Raw genomic sequence first — 17,955 nt, 5'->3', positions numbered from 1 at the left:
TGTGTGACTAATTTTCCAAACACTTAACAGGTTGTGCATGAGCTAAATGTCAAGAAGCAGCACGGTAAAATGTATTTCTTCCTCCAGCCACAGCCTGCGTAATGTAAGGAGTGTCTTCCTGACGCTGCTCAACCAGCCCAGGTGGAGTGAAGGAATGTGAGTATCACAGATTCAGCACTATCAGCCCAGAGGACGGATACAGTATGTCTGCTTTTGAAGCCCTGCAGCTGTCTGACACACACTCACACACACACACAGGATGTACTCACAGTCGAGGTGTTTCTTCTTGGGTCCGCTGACTTCATGTGTGGTGGCTTTGCACACAGCCTTGCTGATGGCCGACCCGGTCATGCTGTGCTGCGCTGCAGCGATCCGATCCGTGATAGACTGGCCCGACATCTCTTCTATTCCCCTTCTCTTTTCTCTCTCCGCTTTTTCCCCTCAATCAGCCAAAATAGCACGATATCCGATCAATGGATCAACTCCCTGCGGGACACAACTCAACGTGACTTCACTGTCAAGTGGAGGTAAAGGGTTGCGATCAGACACCCACTGTTGTGTTAAGTTTTTTTTTTTTTTTGTCTCCAGGTGCGTATAAAACCAGCAGTAATGTCAGATCACTGGTGGCACAAAATAAAACTGCAGGTACAAGAATATCTGGTTGGCTTTACAGTGAAAACCACAATCAACAGCTTTCCTTTTGTAGTTTTGGCAACAGTTTATTCCGACTAACTATCTATCTAGTAAACAAAAAACACGACAACACTTATCTGAGCTAGTCTGTGTTAGCTAATGTTTCCGTTGCAGTACTCGAACCAGGAAAGAGTCCCACTGTGGAATTTGTAAACACTTGAAATTACTTTCTGGCCACAAATAAACATAGCTAACTGGCTGATTTGTAACCTGGACGATTTGTTTGAGAAAGACACAAGTCCACCTCGGGTGTAGGAAAAAAATATTAATCCGTATGAAATCACAGCTTGGAGAATATCAACAACAATCTCGACAATCCAAAAAAAAAAGGGGGGGAGAAAAAAAATCTCGAGTTCCTCCTCCACGTCAACTTGTTAGCTTCGGGCTGTTTTAGCTATCACTGGTCGCTCGGCAAAGTGTGAGTTAAAACCCACCTCGGGCGTAAAAAGTCACTCAGAACCGAGCAGCACATTGTTTGAAGTTGACAAGAGGGTGAGGTGAAGCTGACAGCCGGGACAGGTGCGGTTTCTCCCCGGCGAGAAGAGACGCGAGACGAGCGGTTGGGTGTTAGCCGAGCAGCTAGCCGAGCGGGGGTAAGCTAACCAGCCAGCCAGCCAGCCGGAGAGCGGCGCGAGTGCCTGTAGTCTGACCGAAGAGCAGAGCCGGCGGACCCGCTAAGTTAAAAATGACAGCTCCCTTAGCTCGGTTGTGTCCCCTTCACGGTCCTCGGGCTCAGTTGGTGCTGATCCTTCGGCTGCCGACTCCACATTACCGGCTTCTTTTTTCTGTTTTTTCTGTAACCGACAGTCCCGTCCGGTGCCGCTGTCTGAAAAGTCTCGCCAGTAGGTTCTCTTAACGGACTGACTGGCTGGTTGCTTCTCTACCGGACAAAATGGCAGCGTAAAAAATCAGCTGATCTCACAACCGTGCTGCGTTCAAGTGCATCCGGTTGACTCGGAATTTAGAAATCTAACATCTATGACTTTCTACCTGCGCAAGTACTTCACTGTCGATTTGCAGGGGTGGAGGAATTACTCAGATTCTTTATTTAAATAAAAGTACAACACAAGACTGCAAAAATACTTCCATTACAAGTAAAAGTCCTAAACAAAAGTAGCTCAGAAGTAGAAGAAAAAGAGCGATAAAAATTATATATACAGTATATAACATATAACACACAACACACTAAAATACTGCTCTGGAGGTTGGATAAGTGTACAAATAGAAAAATGGTATAGAGTTATTGCACAGTGGTGAAACAAAAGGTAAATATGATGAAAAATAAATGACAAAAGATAAATAAATAAGATATAATAGCTGATAAATATTGTGTGGAGTAGCTGTGATGTTAATACAAAGGTATTAATCAGTATTAATGTATATTCTAATATATATATCAGACATTAATACTGATGCATTTTGCTGTTGTAGCTGCTCAAGTTGCTAGTTTAACTATTTTGTATTCATTTAGCTAGTTTAGTCTGTCCCAGCATAAGGGTTGTAAGATGACTAATACTGGACAGTACCTGTTTGGTTCATCAAACATGAAACCATCTCAGATGTTTAAAGGGGAAATCTTTTTTCCGAGGAACTGTCAACAACTCATATACATGTTTTTTGTGAGAAGTAAGAAACCTTAATGTTGGGAACAATTGGTGTTAAAGACTGTCAAAAGTCTGTCCAAAACTTTCAAAGCGTGGGTATCCATCAATATTACATAGTAACAAAAGTGTAATAAAAATGTTGAAGAGCTGTTGTCACATCTCAAAAAGAAAAGAAAAGAAAAATGCAATGTTTCATGACTTCCAATGATAGTAGCTATATTTCCCACAGCTCCTGAACGCCTCCATTGTCTATTGGACAAGACCGGAGGAGCGAGTGTAGTCTTTAAGGTGTCACGGTTCAAATTGTAGCGGAATTTATGAGACAAATGTTTCAGATTTCTCATCTTTTTCGCGTTACAAATGTATTTCTGCTGCTTCAAAACAAAAACCCGACTCGAATATCAACATTCTGCCTTTATAAATGCATTTTTCGCGCCGCGCAAATCCAAGTTTAAGGTCGTATTAAATTATTCCTCAGACACCGTGTCCTTGTTTGACTTCAGACTATATAGAACACGGTGTGCTGAAAAATCAGTGGGAACCGCTCATGCTGCACAGTGCACAGCCCAGTGGGTATCACACCGGATCTGAGAGCTGAATAAATCAAATACCTGGCGGCAGTCGACTGTATTTCACACATCTTATTGGATGTAATTAGATGCCAGGCTGCCGCTCTTACAAGTCGTCGTGAGTGGTGCACATCGATCACAGCCGCATGCATGTAAGCAGTCTGTCATGATGCAATAAACCTATATCAAATCTGATTTTTGGCAAGACATGACCTGTGATTGAGAGTGCACCAGGACATGAAGTGTGTGTGTTTAAGTGTGTGAGAGACAGAGGGGAGAGTGGTTTAGTGATACCATAACTCACAGATGTAGTGCCTTATGACTGTGGGTAATTTTTCCTTTTGGGTGTGTGTGTGTGTGTTTGTCAGTTTCACAGATCCACCTGCAGTTTGCAGTATTTCCTGCCCCCGGGGTGAGAAATAACTGCAGACTGACCCCGGCAGCAGCAGCAGCAGCAGCAGCCTCTGCAGGTGAAAACCACAGCTGTTTTTGACCTCTAATGACCTCTCCCCACCCCTCTCTTCCTTCCTGACAAGGGGGAGAAAAGACTCTCGAAGATGCCACTGATTGATACCATGAACTGTCAAGAGCAGGGTGATGAGAAACACACGTTTACCCGCTCGACCGGCCAGAATTTATCAGCACTTGGAAGCTGAAAGTGTGTGCGTGTGCACATGTAAATCCACCTAGAAGTAACTGTCAGCCCCTAATGTGCTCATCTGGTTTCTTTTTCACTCATTTCTGCCAAACCCAACCAAGTGTGTGTGTGTGGTGAAAAAATGTGCACGCTGCAGAAAAAAGGAAGTACGAAATGCAACCACAGTAGATGGAAGTGGTTAGCACTGCACAGACCACCAAAGAGAGCCCAGTTTTATGTGCTCTCTGTGTCACAGCTGAAGATGCACTGAGGAGGGGGAAAAAAAACATCCTCTTTCATTTGCTTTCTGGACCAAATCAACAGTTTTTAATTATACAATATGATTTGTTGTTGTGTTCCTGCAGCAATTACTGCTTTTAGTTCATTTTCATCTCAAGTCTCGTGAGATATAATTAAAAATACAAACATGGAATCATGTAAAAATGAGTAATGCACATAAAGAATTGATGCACAGGCAGGCAGACAGTCACATTGCAGCTTACAGGGGATGTTGAGTCTCCACCTGACTTGCATGTAATTGAAAGGAAGTGCGGCACTGAGAGGAGAGCGAGGTGAACCCGGGGTGAACGTGCGAAACCACGAAATCAAACCTACGCCTTGCTCTTTGTGAGACGTCGGTGCCAACTGCTGATTTGCTGTGCCGCCCTCTTCAAACGTCTCGCCTCTCGTCTCTCCCTGTACCAGTGCAGCGTTGCCATCTGCAGGTGGAAGGGCTGAACTCCCACATTTCCATGGCAACTGCACGCGTGGATGCGGGGAGAGCCCCCTGCCGTAGCCCCTGGCAACAGGGTTTCTCAGGGGGATGAAGGGTGGCGGGGGGTGGGGGGATCCTGGGATTGGAGCCCCTATCAGGAGCTGTCAATCATGGGATGAGCCTCTGCTTCGCCCCCAAGGCCAATGTGCTCGGGGAGATAGGAATAAATCCATTACCAGGCAGCCGACAGGGACGGGGGTCAGCAGGAAACACTCATGGAGACAAAGACGGAGAGGAGTGTGCACAGTTCATCCACAGTGTGGTACAGTATGTCAGGGAGGGTAGCCTCCACTGTAATTACCATGGTTACGATCGATGGAGCAGCTCAGCATCAGGTGAGGGGAGCTGTGTGATGACAGCTCCTCTGTGTCTTGACCTTTATGCTGCAGTCACCGACGAATGTGTCTGTGTAGAGAGTTTCCTCTAAAGCAGTGCGACCTGCCTGTGGAGCCCATCAGTGTTACATGATTACACAGAATATGGTGCTGCATCATAATAATCACAGATTCCTTGCAGCACTCGAGTTGTAATCAAAACAGTCACTTTGGACACATCCCCTGGGTCTGTGCTCGCTTAGCCTCTTCTCCATCCGTAATCATAATGTATGTACACAACTATGGTTTCTATCTCTTCTCTTGTCGTTCCTCCATAATTATGTTTTCCCTCCTTCACTTTTCCCCTCCCCCCTGGGGAAAAGTTGGGTGTCGTTTCCCCAATGATACTCTAATAAAGCACAGTCAATTCTGTAGTTTCTGATGATTCATAGTGTGTGTTTTTTGCTAAAACTGCCACTATCAGGACGACTGGAGGCGCACATTAACCTCTTGAAACTTGATGTTTGTTTTTCTAATAAAGTATGAAACAAATCCAAAGAGATGCTGGGGAGAAACAGCACCAGTTGCACATCAAAACATTCGCAGCAACACAAAATGTCAGTCAGTTTGTGAGTTATTAGTATCTTTGTCCAGTTATATCACAGTGGAAGAAACTAGCTGCTGTTTAAAGTTCACATCTGTCTGACTCGCGCTCAGCCTGTCAGTCATGTCAGGTTTAAGTGGAGCACAACTTGAGGTTTCAGATCAGTCTGAGCAATAAATGTTGAAAACTGTATAAATCAATAAAAGCTGTCAGCAAATGGCGCTTTAAAAAACTTCACTCATTAATGGTCAATGCTTCAGATGTATTCGTTCATGTGTGCGATGGTGTGTACGCATGTATAATTCCAGGCCAAAATATTAAACTCAGACGCTGCTGCGAAGCCGTCTGCTCGGGATTCTCTCAGATCTCTTATTCATTCATATGAAGCTGTTGAATTATGAGACTGATAAAATTTAATTGGATCCGTGAAGATGCAAACTTGAAAGCCTTTGATTCGCAGAGGCACTCTGTCCATTATTCAGGCAGACTGCGAGGTGACTCATCTTTCAACTGGAGTGTTATTTTCTTATTTTTTCGTAGACCTATTCAGGCAGCACTGAGAGTCAGAGAGCAGCTTTTCACGTACACAGGATTTATTCGACCAATAGAATAGAACAGAGTAGAGCGTACAACACATCGCTGCATGTGTGTGTGTACCTCAAAGATAGAGGTATGAGGTGTGAGAATGTCTTTGCATTATTTCATATATTTATATATATATATAAACCATCCAGTGCCTCGTCCTTGTATCTTCAATTCATTCTGCACATGTACAGGAAATAAATAGAGAATGTTTTTTTTTTTTTTTCAGAAGGACAAAACTGAAGGCAAACATGTTTACCGACAAACAAATTGCTCAAGTCGATTGTATATGGACTTCATATGGAGCCTAGAAGGCGTCAGGAGAAAAAACGGTTAAAGTGAAATTAGAAATACAGCCTCTTAAATCACTTACTATGTGCTCACAAACTTAGAATCAGTGTCAAACTGCAGCAGTAAGAGCTGAAATTACAGGTTGTCGGGGCTACTCTGGTTGCAGAGTGTTTTGGTATTGAGGTGGTTACGGATACTGAATCCACTCTTACATATGAATATTGTGAGGTTATAACAATCATTACATGTATTTTTTAACAGCTGGTTTAGTTTGAGAGCACAAAGCAGCTGTTTTGAGACAATAAATTTCAAATGAAGTCACACTAGAAAATATTAAAGCTGCACTAATAAATATTTTTACATCAACGATGGGTTAAATGACTACATGTAATGGAAAGGTGTCACTCATAGTGACAAACCTGTTGAGAATTATTACAACTCTGCAGTTCCCCTCAGCGCTACGGAGCATTTTAGCGTCTTTCAGCTCATTGTTTTGGTTTTACAGCCTTTGACTCTCATCACCAGTTCTCCCTCCCCTTGGATACGACCCATAGGTGCGTACCAAGAGCAGGCGTACCAGACCTTTATTAGAAGGTTAAAGTTGTGGAGCAGTCGTGGTTTGGTTAGGTTTAGACACAAAGACTATTTATTTAGGTTTAGGGAACAATCGTTTAAATGTAAAAGGTAATTTTTCTGGCTCGTGTCCGGGAAGATGACGTCTCTGTTTTTTATCTTGCCGCTGCTATTTTTCAGCTTGGGCAACTACCATCAACTGAATCACTGAGAAAAAAAATTACAGGTCAGGGATTCAGAGGTTACAATTCAAGTGTGAAGATGTAAAATTTACACAAGTATAAAAAGAAGTGTTTTCTAAAAACTCAAAGCAACATTATTGTCACATATTTAACATGTGAGATGCCATTTTTTTTTATATTACAGTCCCGTCTGTCTGGTGAATAGAACTAATTCACAGGTGTGAAGAATGTAATTTTTACCTGTGTGACTTAGTGGGCCTATGAGTGACTAATACTGTAACTCACTCAAACAGGACCTGATGGCTTCACACAATCCCAGCCAGAGCTTGTGACTCAGTGCCGACCGGAATGGGCTGGCAGCAGCCGATGCAAACGTATCTGAGGACCCATATGTAGACGACGCTGGACAAGATGACGGTGAGACCCAGCAGCAGGAGGCTGACGAGGGACTGAGGGCTCACACTCAACAGCATGATGAGGGAGGTGTACATGGAGTCATCGCTGGAGTTCTGGGCTAAAAGTAGAAGAGGAAAAAGGAGAACGTGGTCACAGAGAGAGGCTTCATGAAGGGCTGACGTAAGGCAAGACTGAGTACACACTAAAGTCTGCAGGAGTGCCAGCAGCTCTGAGACTGTATGTTGGAACAGCAGTGCTTTAGACTGAATGCTAGCATATGACAAACGTTTAGATTTCTATCCTACAATCCTAAATAAGGACGAAAAGGAGAAAGAAACTCCACGAACTGGACAACTGAAACAATGCTAACACGTTGATGTGTAGTTAACCATGTCCACCATTTTAGATTAGCAATTTAGCATGCTAACATTTGCTAATCTAACTAAACACAGAGGGTCATAAACCAGGACTTTTAATTTTGATGTGGTGCTAGATGAAAACTGATAAATGAAGCTGATACAGTTCACCCTCTGGGGAACATGAATGTGTGTCTTAAATTTCAAGACAATCCATACAAAAGCTGTTGAGACATTTCACTCAAAACTAAAAGTGTCAGACTCAGAGGGGGTGTAGAAAAAGTCACCAAATCAGTTAGGATACATCATCTGGGAGCCATGAATGTCTGTACACATGTTGAGCCAATCCATTTACTCAAGTAGTCATCAAAGTTATTACGGTTCATCCTAAGGAGACCATGAATGTTCATCCATTTCACTAAAAAACCATGGTGTTGCTACAGAAACTCGCAGAAATTCATCTCCTCTGGACCTCGAATTTCAAGGCAATCCATCAAGTACTTGTTGAGATATTTAATTCTGGATCAAATTCATTGAGTTGACCAGCTGAAACCTCACTGCCATCTCAGGGGCTAGCAGGGCTAAGAGTTTAAGCAAGTGTTCCTGAGAGATAGAGCGGCAGACAGAAAGTGGGAATTCACATAAACAAGGCAAGAAGAACCAATCAGTGCACATTGTTTTATGCAGTGTGTGTCATGAATGCTATCATCTAATCAAGGACAATTGAAATTCATGCAGTGCCACCACAGAGACCCTACATCACTGCATTTAAAGGGTACTTGTAGCTGACAGGGTGCATGCACAGTGCACCGAGGCGTCCTCACAGGTTAATCCACCCATAATGGTGTGTGATCTGAAGCATTTAATAAGCTCTCAACTGAGAGAGTCAGAAGCAACAGAAGATTGGTTTCTCACTGCGGGAAAGTGTGTTATTGGAAGGGTTATCAGATGACAGCCATATGTAGATATGTAGACATGCAATCACTGCAAATATTTGTTTCATTCATTCAAATGTAGACAGAAGATCGACACAGAAAAAATATTAAATGCATTTTTACATTAAATTGCACAAAAGTGGACATGTTTATTTATTTTTTTTAAACTTTTTAATTAATGTTCAGTAGAAGAAAATGAAAATCCAGCAGAAGCTCTAATAAAACCATTTCTGCTGTTACAATTAAACGTGGTTCATTGGTTCTGACTGAAATCTATATTTAAACTTTTAATCCATTTATCAATTTAAATGGTTTGTTTGCTGCATTTTTCCCTCCTTATCTGTTTGTTGTATGTGTGTCATCCTGCTTCATGGATCACTCTGCTGTCATCTTTTCTCCACCCTTCTCTCAACAGTCCCATCAGCTTGTTGAACTGATGAACTGTTTTGAACTTCTACCAGAGCCGTGCTTCTGAATCCACATAAACCTGATCTGAGACATACTTTATGTTCTGGCTATAAAATTAAAATTACTTGACTTACTATTTGGATGGAAGATTATATTTCACAGCATGAACACGGCACTACAGATTGTAATCAAGTTAGTTAATTACAGTAAAAAGGTGGTTCTGATTGATGCAGAGGTACTTTTCTTGCGTTCGCAGTGTGAGTGAAATTACATGTGCATCAGTGATCCCAGAATCAAAACAAAGCAAGGTGAGGCAGCTCATAGGTTCTCTGCTGTTCCACCTGTGGGACAAGCTTCCTGAATAAAAAATTTGAATCTCTTCTATTTATGTGGTCATTTTTCTTGTCTTAATGTAATTAAACATACTTCATTTTAAATGTTTTAGATAAATAAATGCCTCCATTAAGCACTTTGAATATGTAAATAATTAACTACATGGACGTCTTGAGACTAGAAGTAGACACACACAGGATCGCCAGGTAGCCACTTAGAGCCACGCACCTCTACTGGAGTGTAAAATCAGCAGCAGACTCATTAAGATCTTCACAGCAGCAACTGTCACCTTCATGGTGGACTGGGGTTCACTGGGAAGACACAAGATTACCAGTAATAAGTGACATTACCTGCCTCATGCGGCTGTGAAAGAACCTCATCATTTATTAGTTGGGATTAATTTGATTGGATGACGACATAATTTGTCATTCAAAATCAAATTAACAACAGAGTTTGAATGCTGATGTTAATCCATAGTGGCTCCTACCTGGCATACATATAACAAACATATTTATCTCAGGTATATTGTGATATGGAAATGCAGACAAGAAAAGCAGCCTATTTATAATTCATGTAGAGGTGTGAAGAAACTCAGCTTTTTGAAATGCAAATAGAAATGCAACAAGAAAAAATAAGCCTGCTGAGGATTTTATTTTGAAAGATATAATCCTTAAAAAAAATCAGAATCTGTTCTAAATGTTAAAAAAAAGTTAACTAAAATTGAAAGCACTGAAATGTGCTGTAATCATTCATGAACTGAATCAACCTTTTACACAAAAAACAAGAAAATCTAAGTTCTTAGCACAGTAACAACAGGAGTAAACAAGCCTACAATCTTAATTATGCTATAAAACACACAAACCTTTTCATCTACAAATCACACACTTTAAATAATGTGATTATAACTGAGAAGATGAAGATTTGAACTCACAAAGATGGAAAAGAACAAGATGGATGCATGAGAAGACAGTGGAAACAAGAAGTGTTCATGTAAAACAAAAAAGAGAGAGATTTTCTTCTCTCAACTCACAGAATAAAATGTGAGAAATCCGTCTTTCACTGTAGACAGTCCTCTGAGGTGCAACAGGTTTCTCCAGCAAGCAACAAAAGCAGATGCCAGTAGTCCATTTCTTCTCCAGAGGACAGAGGAGAAACAAATCAATTCAGCGGGGAGGTTTGTGAAGCCAGTCTCTGCTCAGGCGACGACCGTCTCCTTGTCTGAGGGAATTGACAGTGATCTCTGTTACTAATGCAAAAAGCTGAGGGGAGACCTGAGATGACAGGATGGGAATCAATAACAACAGGAAAACAGAGGAGGGATGAGAGAGGGAACGACAGAGAGAGAGAGAGGAGAGGGCAGGAGCTTACATCCAAAAATAGAAGCCACTGGGGCAATAAGAGCTGTAACAGGTTTCACTCCTTCACCAGCAGGGGTGACAGACGAGCAGAGAGAGAGAGAGAGAGAGAGAGAGAGGAAGAGAAAGATGCAACAGTCAGGAAATAAATGCAACATATAAATCACCCAAACACCACATCAAACACAGCTTTCAGGTGGAAATCAGTGTGTGTAAACGCTCTCCACTTTTTACCGAAACAACAGCTCATCGCTCCCTCTAGTGGCTCAAACCACTCACTCACACACACACACACACACACACACAGAGACTGATAATTGCCTGGGGTCGCACTTTGAAAAGATATGACCGAGGCGGAGGAGGAGGTGATGGTTAACTTTTTATTTTTGCACATAAAATGAGCGTTGTCACAATGCAGTTCATTTAAGGACTGTACAAAATTATTTGGGTGGCAAGAGAAGGTTGAATTTTAGGTTCAACTTTTTCAAAAAATGATTCATATTTTCTTTTCTTTGGACTCTACCCATTCTTACTTGCAAGTTACATTCATAACTAGAACTACCCAAAGAATCTTAGATAGTGTAATCTAATCCAAACCAAGCTGAACAGCAGAGGTTACATGTTCTGTTTACTTCCTTATTTCTGAGCTAAGAGACGACACATTTAAATTTCTTGATACATTTAACTTTAATGCAGCGCTGTTTCTGTTAAGATGCAGGATGAAGTAAAGGCAGGAGCCACTGTAAGGTTGTGAAAAATAACATACTGCTGTGGAGAGATGTTACTGTCCATTTAATGTAGGATTCGATACTCTGCAGTCCATGTTTTTTTTTGCTTCAGCCAATTACTTTCTTCTTCAAATACAAAAAGGAAAAGTGAAGCTGTAGAGCTTTGTTTTGTTTGTTGGATGGAAAAAGAAATGGACAAAACAGACATGAAATATGCTGAAAAACATAACAGTTTCATCCTGTTACCTGCACTGTTGAGATCCATGTTTTCATCACTTATCAGGCAATCTGAGCAGTGGTTTCTTTTCTCAAAAAAATTTACTTATTCTTCTCCTGCGAAGCATTTATAGCACACTTAAGGAGAACGTTTCCAGACTGAGCGTGGATTATAAACACAGGATGCTGCAAGAATCAGATGATGATGAAAAAAACCAAAACAAGAGAAACACCGTCTCCCAGGGAGGGTGAGTATTATCTGCACTCTGGCACAGGTGAGTGGAGATATTCACATGGGTGGGCACAAAATTACAGTGCTTCGCCCATCAGGCAGAGCTGCAAGTGGAGAAAACTGAGCTGAGCAGCACACATACGCACACAAAAACACACGCTCCCATATAATTAGAGTAGATTTTCAAGCTTTTAATTACAGAGCAATACACGTGTGAGTAAAAGAGGAAAACACAATGAAATGAGTGAAAATGAGTGCGGCAGAGACGGGACTCTTATTCTGTTGTCGTTCCTGGTTTACGGCCAAGAGGTGAGTGAACAACGACTGAATAATCGAACACTAGACATGAACTTATTACATGTCACTTTAAAAAAGCAAGAAGTTTGTGTGGAATAAATTCATATTATTGCAGAAAACCAGTTTCTGCATTACTGTATAATGTGGGGCACTGCTATGACTTTTTGTGGATGTCTGCAGCGGTCATCCGAATGCTCAAACTTGTTAAACTTTGACCTGAGCTGCACTGACCTTCAGCCAATTGCTGCTGACCTCTGCTTAAACTGAAAGAATGCTTTATGTTGTCTGTACAACAACAACAACAACAACAACAAAAACTGACCTCAGATTAGCCCACACAAAAAGGACAGGCCTATTTGCTTGGTGAAATATTAGCATGCAGTTGCAGCTACCACGTTTGTTATAAAACCACAGTTGTAGCAATCTACTGTAACATCTGTATTGTAACTAAGGGAATTTCAGAGTGATAATACTGCGCTAACTGACGTAAACATATACCACAAGACCACTGTTTTTCTGCTGTAATGAGACTACACCACAAAAGACTATAACTGCGCTGGCGGTTCTGTGAAGCTGTAGTGCTTTCAGCTACATGCTAATGCTAGTAACAGTGCTAACATGCTGATGTTTAGCAGGTTTACCACAGTCTCCATCTCAGTTTAGCGCACTTTGCTAATATTTGCTAATCAGCACAAAACAAAGTACATCTGAGACTATTGAGGATGTCATTAGTTTTGCACGTGTTTGGTCATAAACCAAGCAAAACTTTTGACCTGATGATGGCGGCAGCACCGCTAACATTAGCTAGCACACGCGCACAATGCTGTTTTAAAATACAAAAAAGCAAAACATCAAAATTAAGTCTCGAACCGTGTTTGTTAGCCCTGTAGTTACACTTGTCAGACCATCTTGTGCCAGTTAAATACTGTTAACTCATACTCTAAACACAAAGCAAACTTATTTTAAATTATTATATAAAATATCAATAAATCAACAAAACACTTAAGTAGCTGCTTTCATGCACTGTGCCATGGCAGCTACTGCTAAATTTAAAGACAAAATCCTAGAGATATAATTTTAAAAACTATTTTTTTGTCTTTTAAATAAAACATGCTGGTTTTCTGATATTTAAAGCATAATAACATCTGCTGATATTTTTGCTCCAGCAAAAGCATTAAAACAACTAAAATAAAAGACCTTCAAAATGCTTTGGCGAGAAGATGTGTGAGAGATTTTTAGGAATATAAGATACTTAACAAGTAGTTTTCAATATGGTCTTCACAAGTGAAACGGACTAAATTCTGTCATGAAACAAGAAATTCAGCTCTGTAATCAAGGTGTTGTGCGTTTAAAAATGTTGCTGTGAGTCACGTTTTCTTCCAAAGCTATAAAATATTTTAAAAACAAGTTTTCAGTATGAAAGATTTTTTGCACAATTTCTTTAGCTATTTCAAATCTTCTTCATTCAAATCCTGAACTGTTTAACTGTTTCTTCTGACATCTCTTCTGAAGAAAAGCATTTGTGAGGGCGGAGGAAGAGGATGCAACTTTAAGTTACAACATATTAATTATTCAGTAAAGTAATCTCCACACTCCTCTCTCTGTCTCCTTCCAGTCTCTTGGTTCAGACCCATCCCTCCCTCTTTCAGTCACTGTCTCTGTCTCTGGGTTTAAGCGAAGGGCATCCTGAACATCCACCGAGTCCTTTCTCCTTCACATCGTAATCGAAGCGAGGCAGAACAAGAACGCTGCCCTCTGGTTCGCTTTTACCGGCGGCGCTGGCAGCTTCGCTCAAGGATCTCTCCTCCTCCACGGACATGATGCTTTTCACCAGACACGTGATGGCTGCATCGATATTGGTGTTGTCCTGGAAAGAGAGGTTAAGGGTTAAGGGTTAGAGAAGAATAACGGAGGCGAAGAGAGGGAGAGAGAAGAGAGGTTCAGATTAGTGTTTCTGGTTGTTTATATAAACAACTCTGTCTATACTGAAAAGCTTGGTCAATGGGAGAATGGCTAAATCTCTTTCTCTTCCCATTTGGGTTGGAAAACAACAAAACGTTATATCAGCTAATTCTGCATTTTCAAAATCTCTGTTTTCCTCATCCACAAAAACTTTTGTTTCCGGGTGAGTACAAAAAAAAAAAAAGTTCAGGCTTCTAATATTCTGAAAAAAAAAATCTGGTTTCTGAATTTTGTATGTTTTAGTAAAAGTTTTAGTTTTTAGTGTAAGACCAACAAACACTCCATATGTCAACTTTGCATCCATTGATGTGGACCATCATCAAAAATAAATAAATAAATCTTATTTTCTTAAATAACTGGTCTGTTTTTTTCTAAATTAGCCTGAGATGAACATGTTTTTGTCCATGTACGAGCATGTTAAAGCTCTGAAAACATGGACATACGGCAGCACTGGGGATCTTTGATGGCTCCAGTGGTCCATGCCACGTTAAGTGAATCCAGAGCTGGGGAGCATAGAACCTTTGTAATGTTCCTATTGTGGAACATAGGAATGACTCTGACTCAGAGACGAGATGAAGGCTATAAAGGGTCCTCACTGCGAGCTATAAAAAACTTGCATCTTCAATTAAAGGTCAACTGAATAAGTAGATAAATAAAATCTAATCAACACAGATGTAGCACATTAAGCCTCTGGTCTACAGATCTTTGCAACACGCTGGCAGCTGCAAATAACAACAAGAGGCAGCTGTGTGACTGGACTTCATATTAATAACCCAGAAGTCGATGTACTTTTCAGAGTCTAACTTTCTTCAGGAGTACGTTTTGTAAATGTGGCACTTCCTCTGTGTAGAAAACACTTGCTGCTAACAACGATGTGATTTTGACAGTTGAGACAAGTGTTTTTTTTTTTCTCTTCCACCTATTAAACTGTTGACGAGTGCAGTTTTGAAAACACAAAGACAGACACTGATGAGGCCAGAGGAGTATGAAGACGTAGAGCAGGGAGAGAACGACGAACCGGACTAAACATAGAAAGGAACGAGCAGCTAATTGAATTTACAGAAGAGTGGGTGAGACAGAAGGCAATGGACAGAGAAAATAAGCAGTGATGTTTGTTTACAGAGGAAAATAAGAGAGGACACGAGTGAGAGTTCACTGTTTCAAACAATATTTTATTCTGAAGGCCTCAAAGACACACAGAACAAAATCAGGTCTTACCTTGGCAGAGGTTTCATACCAGCCGACGAAACCGTACTCTCTGGAAAAGTTCTCCAGTTTGGGCAGTTTGGGGCACAAACCGTGACGACGCTGGTCGCACTTATTGGCGAGTAGAACGGCTGGAACTGGCCTCCCATTGGTCAGAGCGACCTGAGAGAGCCAGAGGGAAGATGGGTGACAGAATGAAATGCAAACGTTTGCCTCGAAATAAGGAACTCTTACAGCTCAAAGGAAATGACTGAGGATCCAGGCCCCGACTCTTTTCTGACCCCATCTCTTGCCGACTCTGGGCGTCTTATCTAATAATGTTATAAAAGAGCCCTGTAACCTCTGTTATTTTCGACTCTTAGTCGTCCTTTGAGAGTCAGATGACTTGAAGTGGTGAGACCCTGCTTTGCACAACTTGAGATATTTAACCAAAATCAGGTCGTTCTATTGATTTCTCCTTTGTGTGTATGTACTCTTACAGCTTTTGCCATTTGGTCTCCTGCTTCTTGGTCTTTGGCCTGGTGTTGTCACATTTACAGTTGGTTTTTGTTTCTTTTTTCATGTTTGTTTACTGTGTATGGCACATGTCGTCTGTTGTGCTTCAAGTACCTGCTGCACCGTAGGTTTTCTCTTGAGGAGACAATAAAGTTATGTAAATTGAAGAGAAGATGCTTGGTTGCATAACATAAACATAACTATTTGTTTTCTCTACCGTTGAACGTGGTTTCTTGCCGGGAGCAGGTGGTGATGATGGTCGCTTTCTACGAGCTTCAGCCATTGTTGCATTTACAATACATGAGATTAGAATATGCTCTCTGGTGCTCTTTACTCAGTTTCAGTTCAGTGAAACAAGTTCACACTTTGTCTGTTGAGGTTATTAAAAGAACTTCTGGGTAATGTGGCTAGTCATGACTGGGGCAGAAGTAGACAAGATAAAGTGGAGGGGAAACGCTGATGCAAGACAACGTAAAGAATGTGCCAGCTTTATAGGTGAAGGGAATATTCCAGCAAAAATCAGCATTTTGTGACTAAAAACACTCACTCCTTACAGTTGTTTTGAGCTACAGAGGTTTGAGTGTTTAACATGCAAGTTAGGTGTAATATTGTTTTAATGATATTTGCTTATTGTAAAATCAATAAGAGAGTTCTCTCCACTTACAGTCCCAAAAACTAAAACGATTATACTTTAGATATATTTGGTCCTTCTCAAGTCCTTTTCTACCTCATTCCTTCCCTCTGTCCTTCTCTTGTTCCTCAAGTCCTCCTGCCTTTTTTCATCCCTCAATCCTCCATCTTCTCTTTCTCTTTTTGATCTCAGTTTTACCTTCGAGTCCAGGTCTCCTTTCCACTTGAGGATGGCCTGAAACGTGGACAGTCTGGTCATGTCGAAGACGACGAGGGCCCCCACAGCCTCTCTGTAGTACACACGGGTCATGTTGCCATAGCGTTCCTGCCCTGTTGAAGAAATTGGGAAAAAAATGAAACAACCATTTGGGAGTTTCAGAGACTTTATACTTTGAGGCTGCGCTGCAACACCAGAGCCCATCTGTGGCTTCATAAAACTCGATTAGACACCTGAAAATATTCTTAGCTCGAAGCTAAACTTGATTACAACTTCAAATGTAGTGAGTCTTTCACACTGAAACTGAAATAAACATTATTGTAGACATGAACTCTCTTTTCCCTAGCAAAATGTTAGAGTATGTTTGATATTTTTGCTTAAAAAAAATGACTCAAACGATTATTAACTTTCTAACTTAAGTCTCACAAGTGACATTTTGTAAAAGAGAACATTTAATCCTACGTTTTTAGAGAAACTATTACTGCTGATGTCTCCCACACTGCTGAGTTGCATCCTTATTACACTTACATGTTATGATCTGTGAAACATTATATTTGGCTGATAAATAAACAGGTTTTGTCATCAGTTATACGGTGCACAGAGGCAAGGAGCAGAAAACAACCCAAACTGACTGAGAGCTTAAGAGGAGATTTACATGTAAAGTTATTTTCATTCCTAAAAATGCAAAAATCACAAATGTAATGTGTGAAAAATGCTCAATAATGCAAGAAGAACACCTGTGTGTGAGCTCAGAGAGCAGAATGAGCTTTTAGATGGAGAGATCTGATCTGAGCTCTGGATGTTATGAAGGCTGTGGAGGGCTTTACACTAAAACTGCACAAGCAAACAGCAGTTTTTTTTTTTAAAGATAATGTGTGTGCTCGTGCTGTCAGGTGATGTTGTTGGACACAGGTCATTTCTCTCCACCTGTGGAGCTAGCTTTAGCATTGTCACTGCTTTAGCTGTCGTTTCTCACTGGAATATGTTTCATATCAGCTGCTTTTTACCAGAGCTGGCAGATAAGAAAGTATGAAATGCAACAAATTCACCTTTTAATAGTAATGCCACAGATTAAAAGTGGATGTGCGCATGCAGAAAAACACATCTTTTATTTAATATAAGTGCATGTGCATGACCATGTGTGTGTGTGTGACTCTATCATAGGCTGTGTTTGGGGATAAATTTCAGTCTAAAGACCAGATAAGATGTTGCTTCAGTCAGAGGTTAAAGTCTGGGTTTGGACAAATCTCCAGGAAATGAATTCAAGTCTATGTGATGTCCCTGAAAGCAACATGTTTGTGTGTGTGCGTGTGTGTAACTGAACGTATGAATAAGTCTCTATCCTGGAAGCTAACTTCCTCCACA

At 40.9% G+C, this 17,955-nt stretch overlaps 2 protein-coding genes and 2 long non-coding RNA genes across 6 annotated transcripts in view; 1 reads left to right on the top strand and 3 right to left on the bottom strand.

Moving 5' to 3' along the window:
- The window catches only part of si:ch211-200p22.4 (phosphatidylinositol-binding clathrin assembly protein), a 74,226-nt gene extending 72,630 nt beyond the window's left edge, over positions 1–1,596 (bottom strand). The window contains exons 1-2 of one of the 2 annotated variants that reach the window (XM_051075595.1): positions 1,128–1,596; positions 270–486 (exon numbers count right to left, since the gene is read on the bottom strand). In XM_051075595.1, the coding sequence (XP_050931552.1) occupies positions 270–399 (130 nt within the window). In that variant the 5' untranslated portion in view covers positions 400–486; positions 1,128–1,596. Of the gene's footprint in view, positions 1–269 lie in introns of both variants that reach the window. The other variant, XM_051075596.1, reaches the window with a different exon arrangement.
- A 985-nt stretch (positions 1,597–2,581) lies between these two features.
- On the top strand, positions 2,582–5,037 carry LOC108890726 (uncharacterized). The gene is made up of 2 exons (XR_001962194.2): positions 2,582–3,018; positions 3,235–5,037. It is a non-coding gene; the product is annotated as an uncharacterized LOC108890726 (long non-coding RNA).
- Positions 5,038–5,751: 714 nt separating this feature from the next.
- Positions 5,752–10,493, bottom strand: LOC127143243 (uncharacterized). 2 transcript variants are annotated; one of them, XR_007814534.1, is made up of 4 exons: positions 10,283–10,493; positions 9,481–9,563; positions 7,110–7,338; positions 5,752–6,849 (listed from the first exon to the last, which is right to left on the bottom strand). It is a non-coding gene; the product is annotated as an uncharacterized LOC127143243 (long non-coding RNA). The 2 variants fall into 2 exon arrangements; XR_007814533.1 differs by having other exon boundaries at positions 5,752–7,338.
- A 1,460-nt stretch (positions 10,494–11,953) lies between these two features.
- The window catches only part of zgc:162171 (uncharacterized protein LOC565931 homolog), a 15,246-nt gene continuing 9,244 nt past the window's right edge, over positions 11,954–17,955 (bottom strand). The window contains exons 3-5 of the mRNA XM_051075469.1: positions 16,573–16,703; positions 15,261–15,410; positions 11,954–13,947 (exon numbers count right to left, since the gene is read on the bottom strand). Coding sequence (XP_050931426.1) covers positions 13,726–13,947; positions 15,261–15,410; positions 16,573–16,703 — 503 coding nt within the window. The 3' untranslated portion in view covers positions 11,954–13,725. The remainder of the gene's footprint in view (positions 13,948–15,260; positions 15,411–16,572; positions 16,704–17,955) is intronic.

This window comes from Lates calcarifer, linkage group LG14 (genome assembly GCF_001640805.2).
Source record: "Lates calcarifer isolate ASB-BC8 linkage group LG14, TLL_Latcal_v3, whole genome shotgun sequence".
In the NCBI taxonomy this organism is placed as follows: Eukaryota; Metazoa; Chordata; class Actinopteri; family Centropomidae; genus Lates; species Lates calcarifer.
The sequence above is the reverse complement of the archived record's forward strand: the minus strand, read 5'-3'. Positions and strand labels throughout refer to the sequence as shown.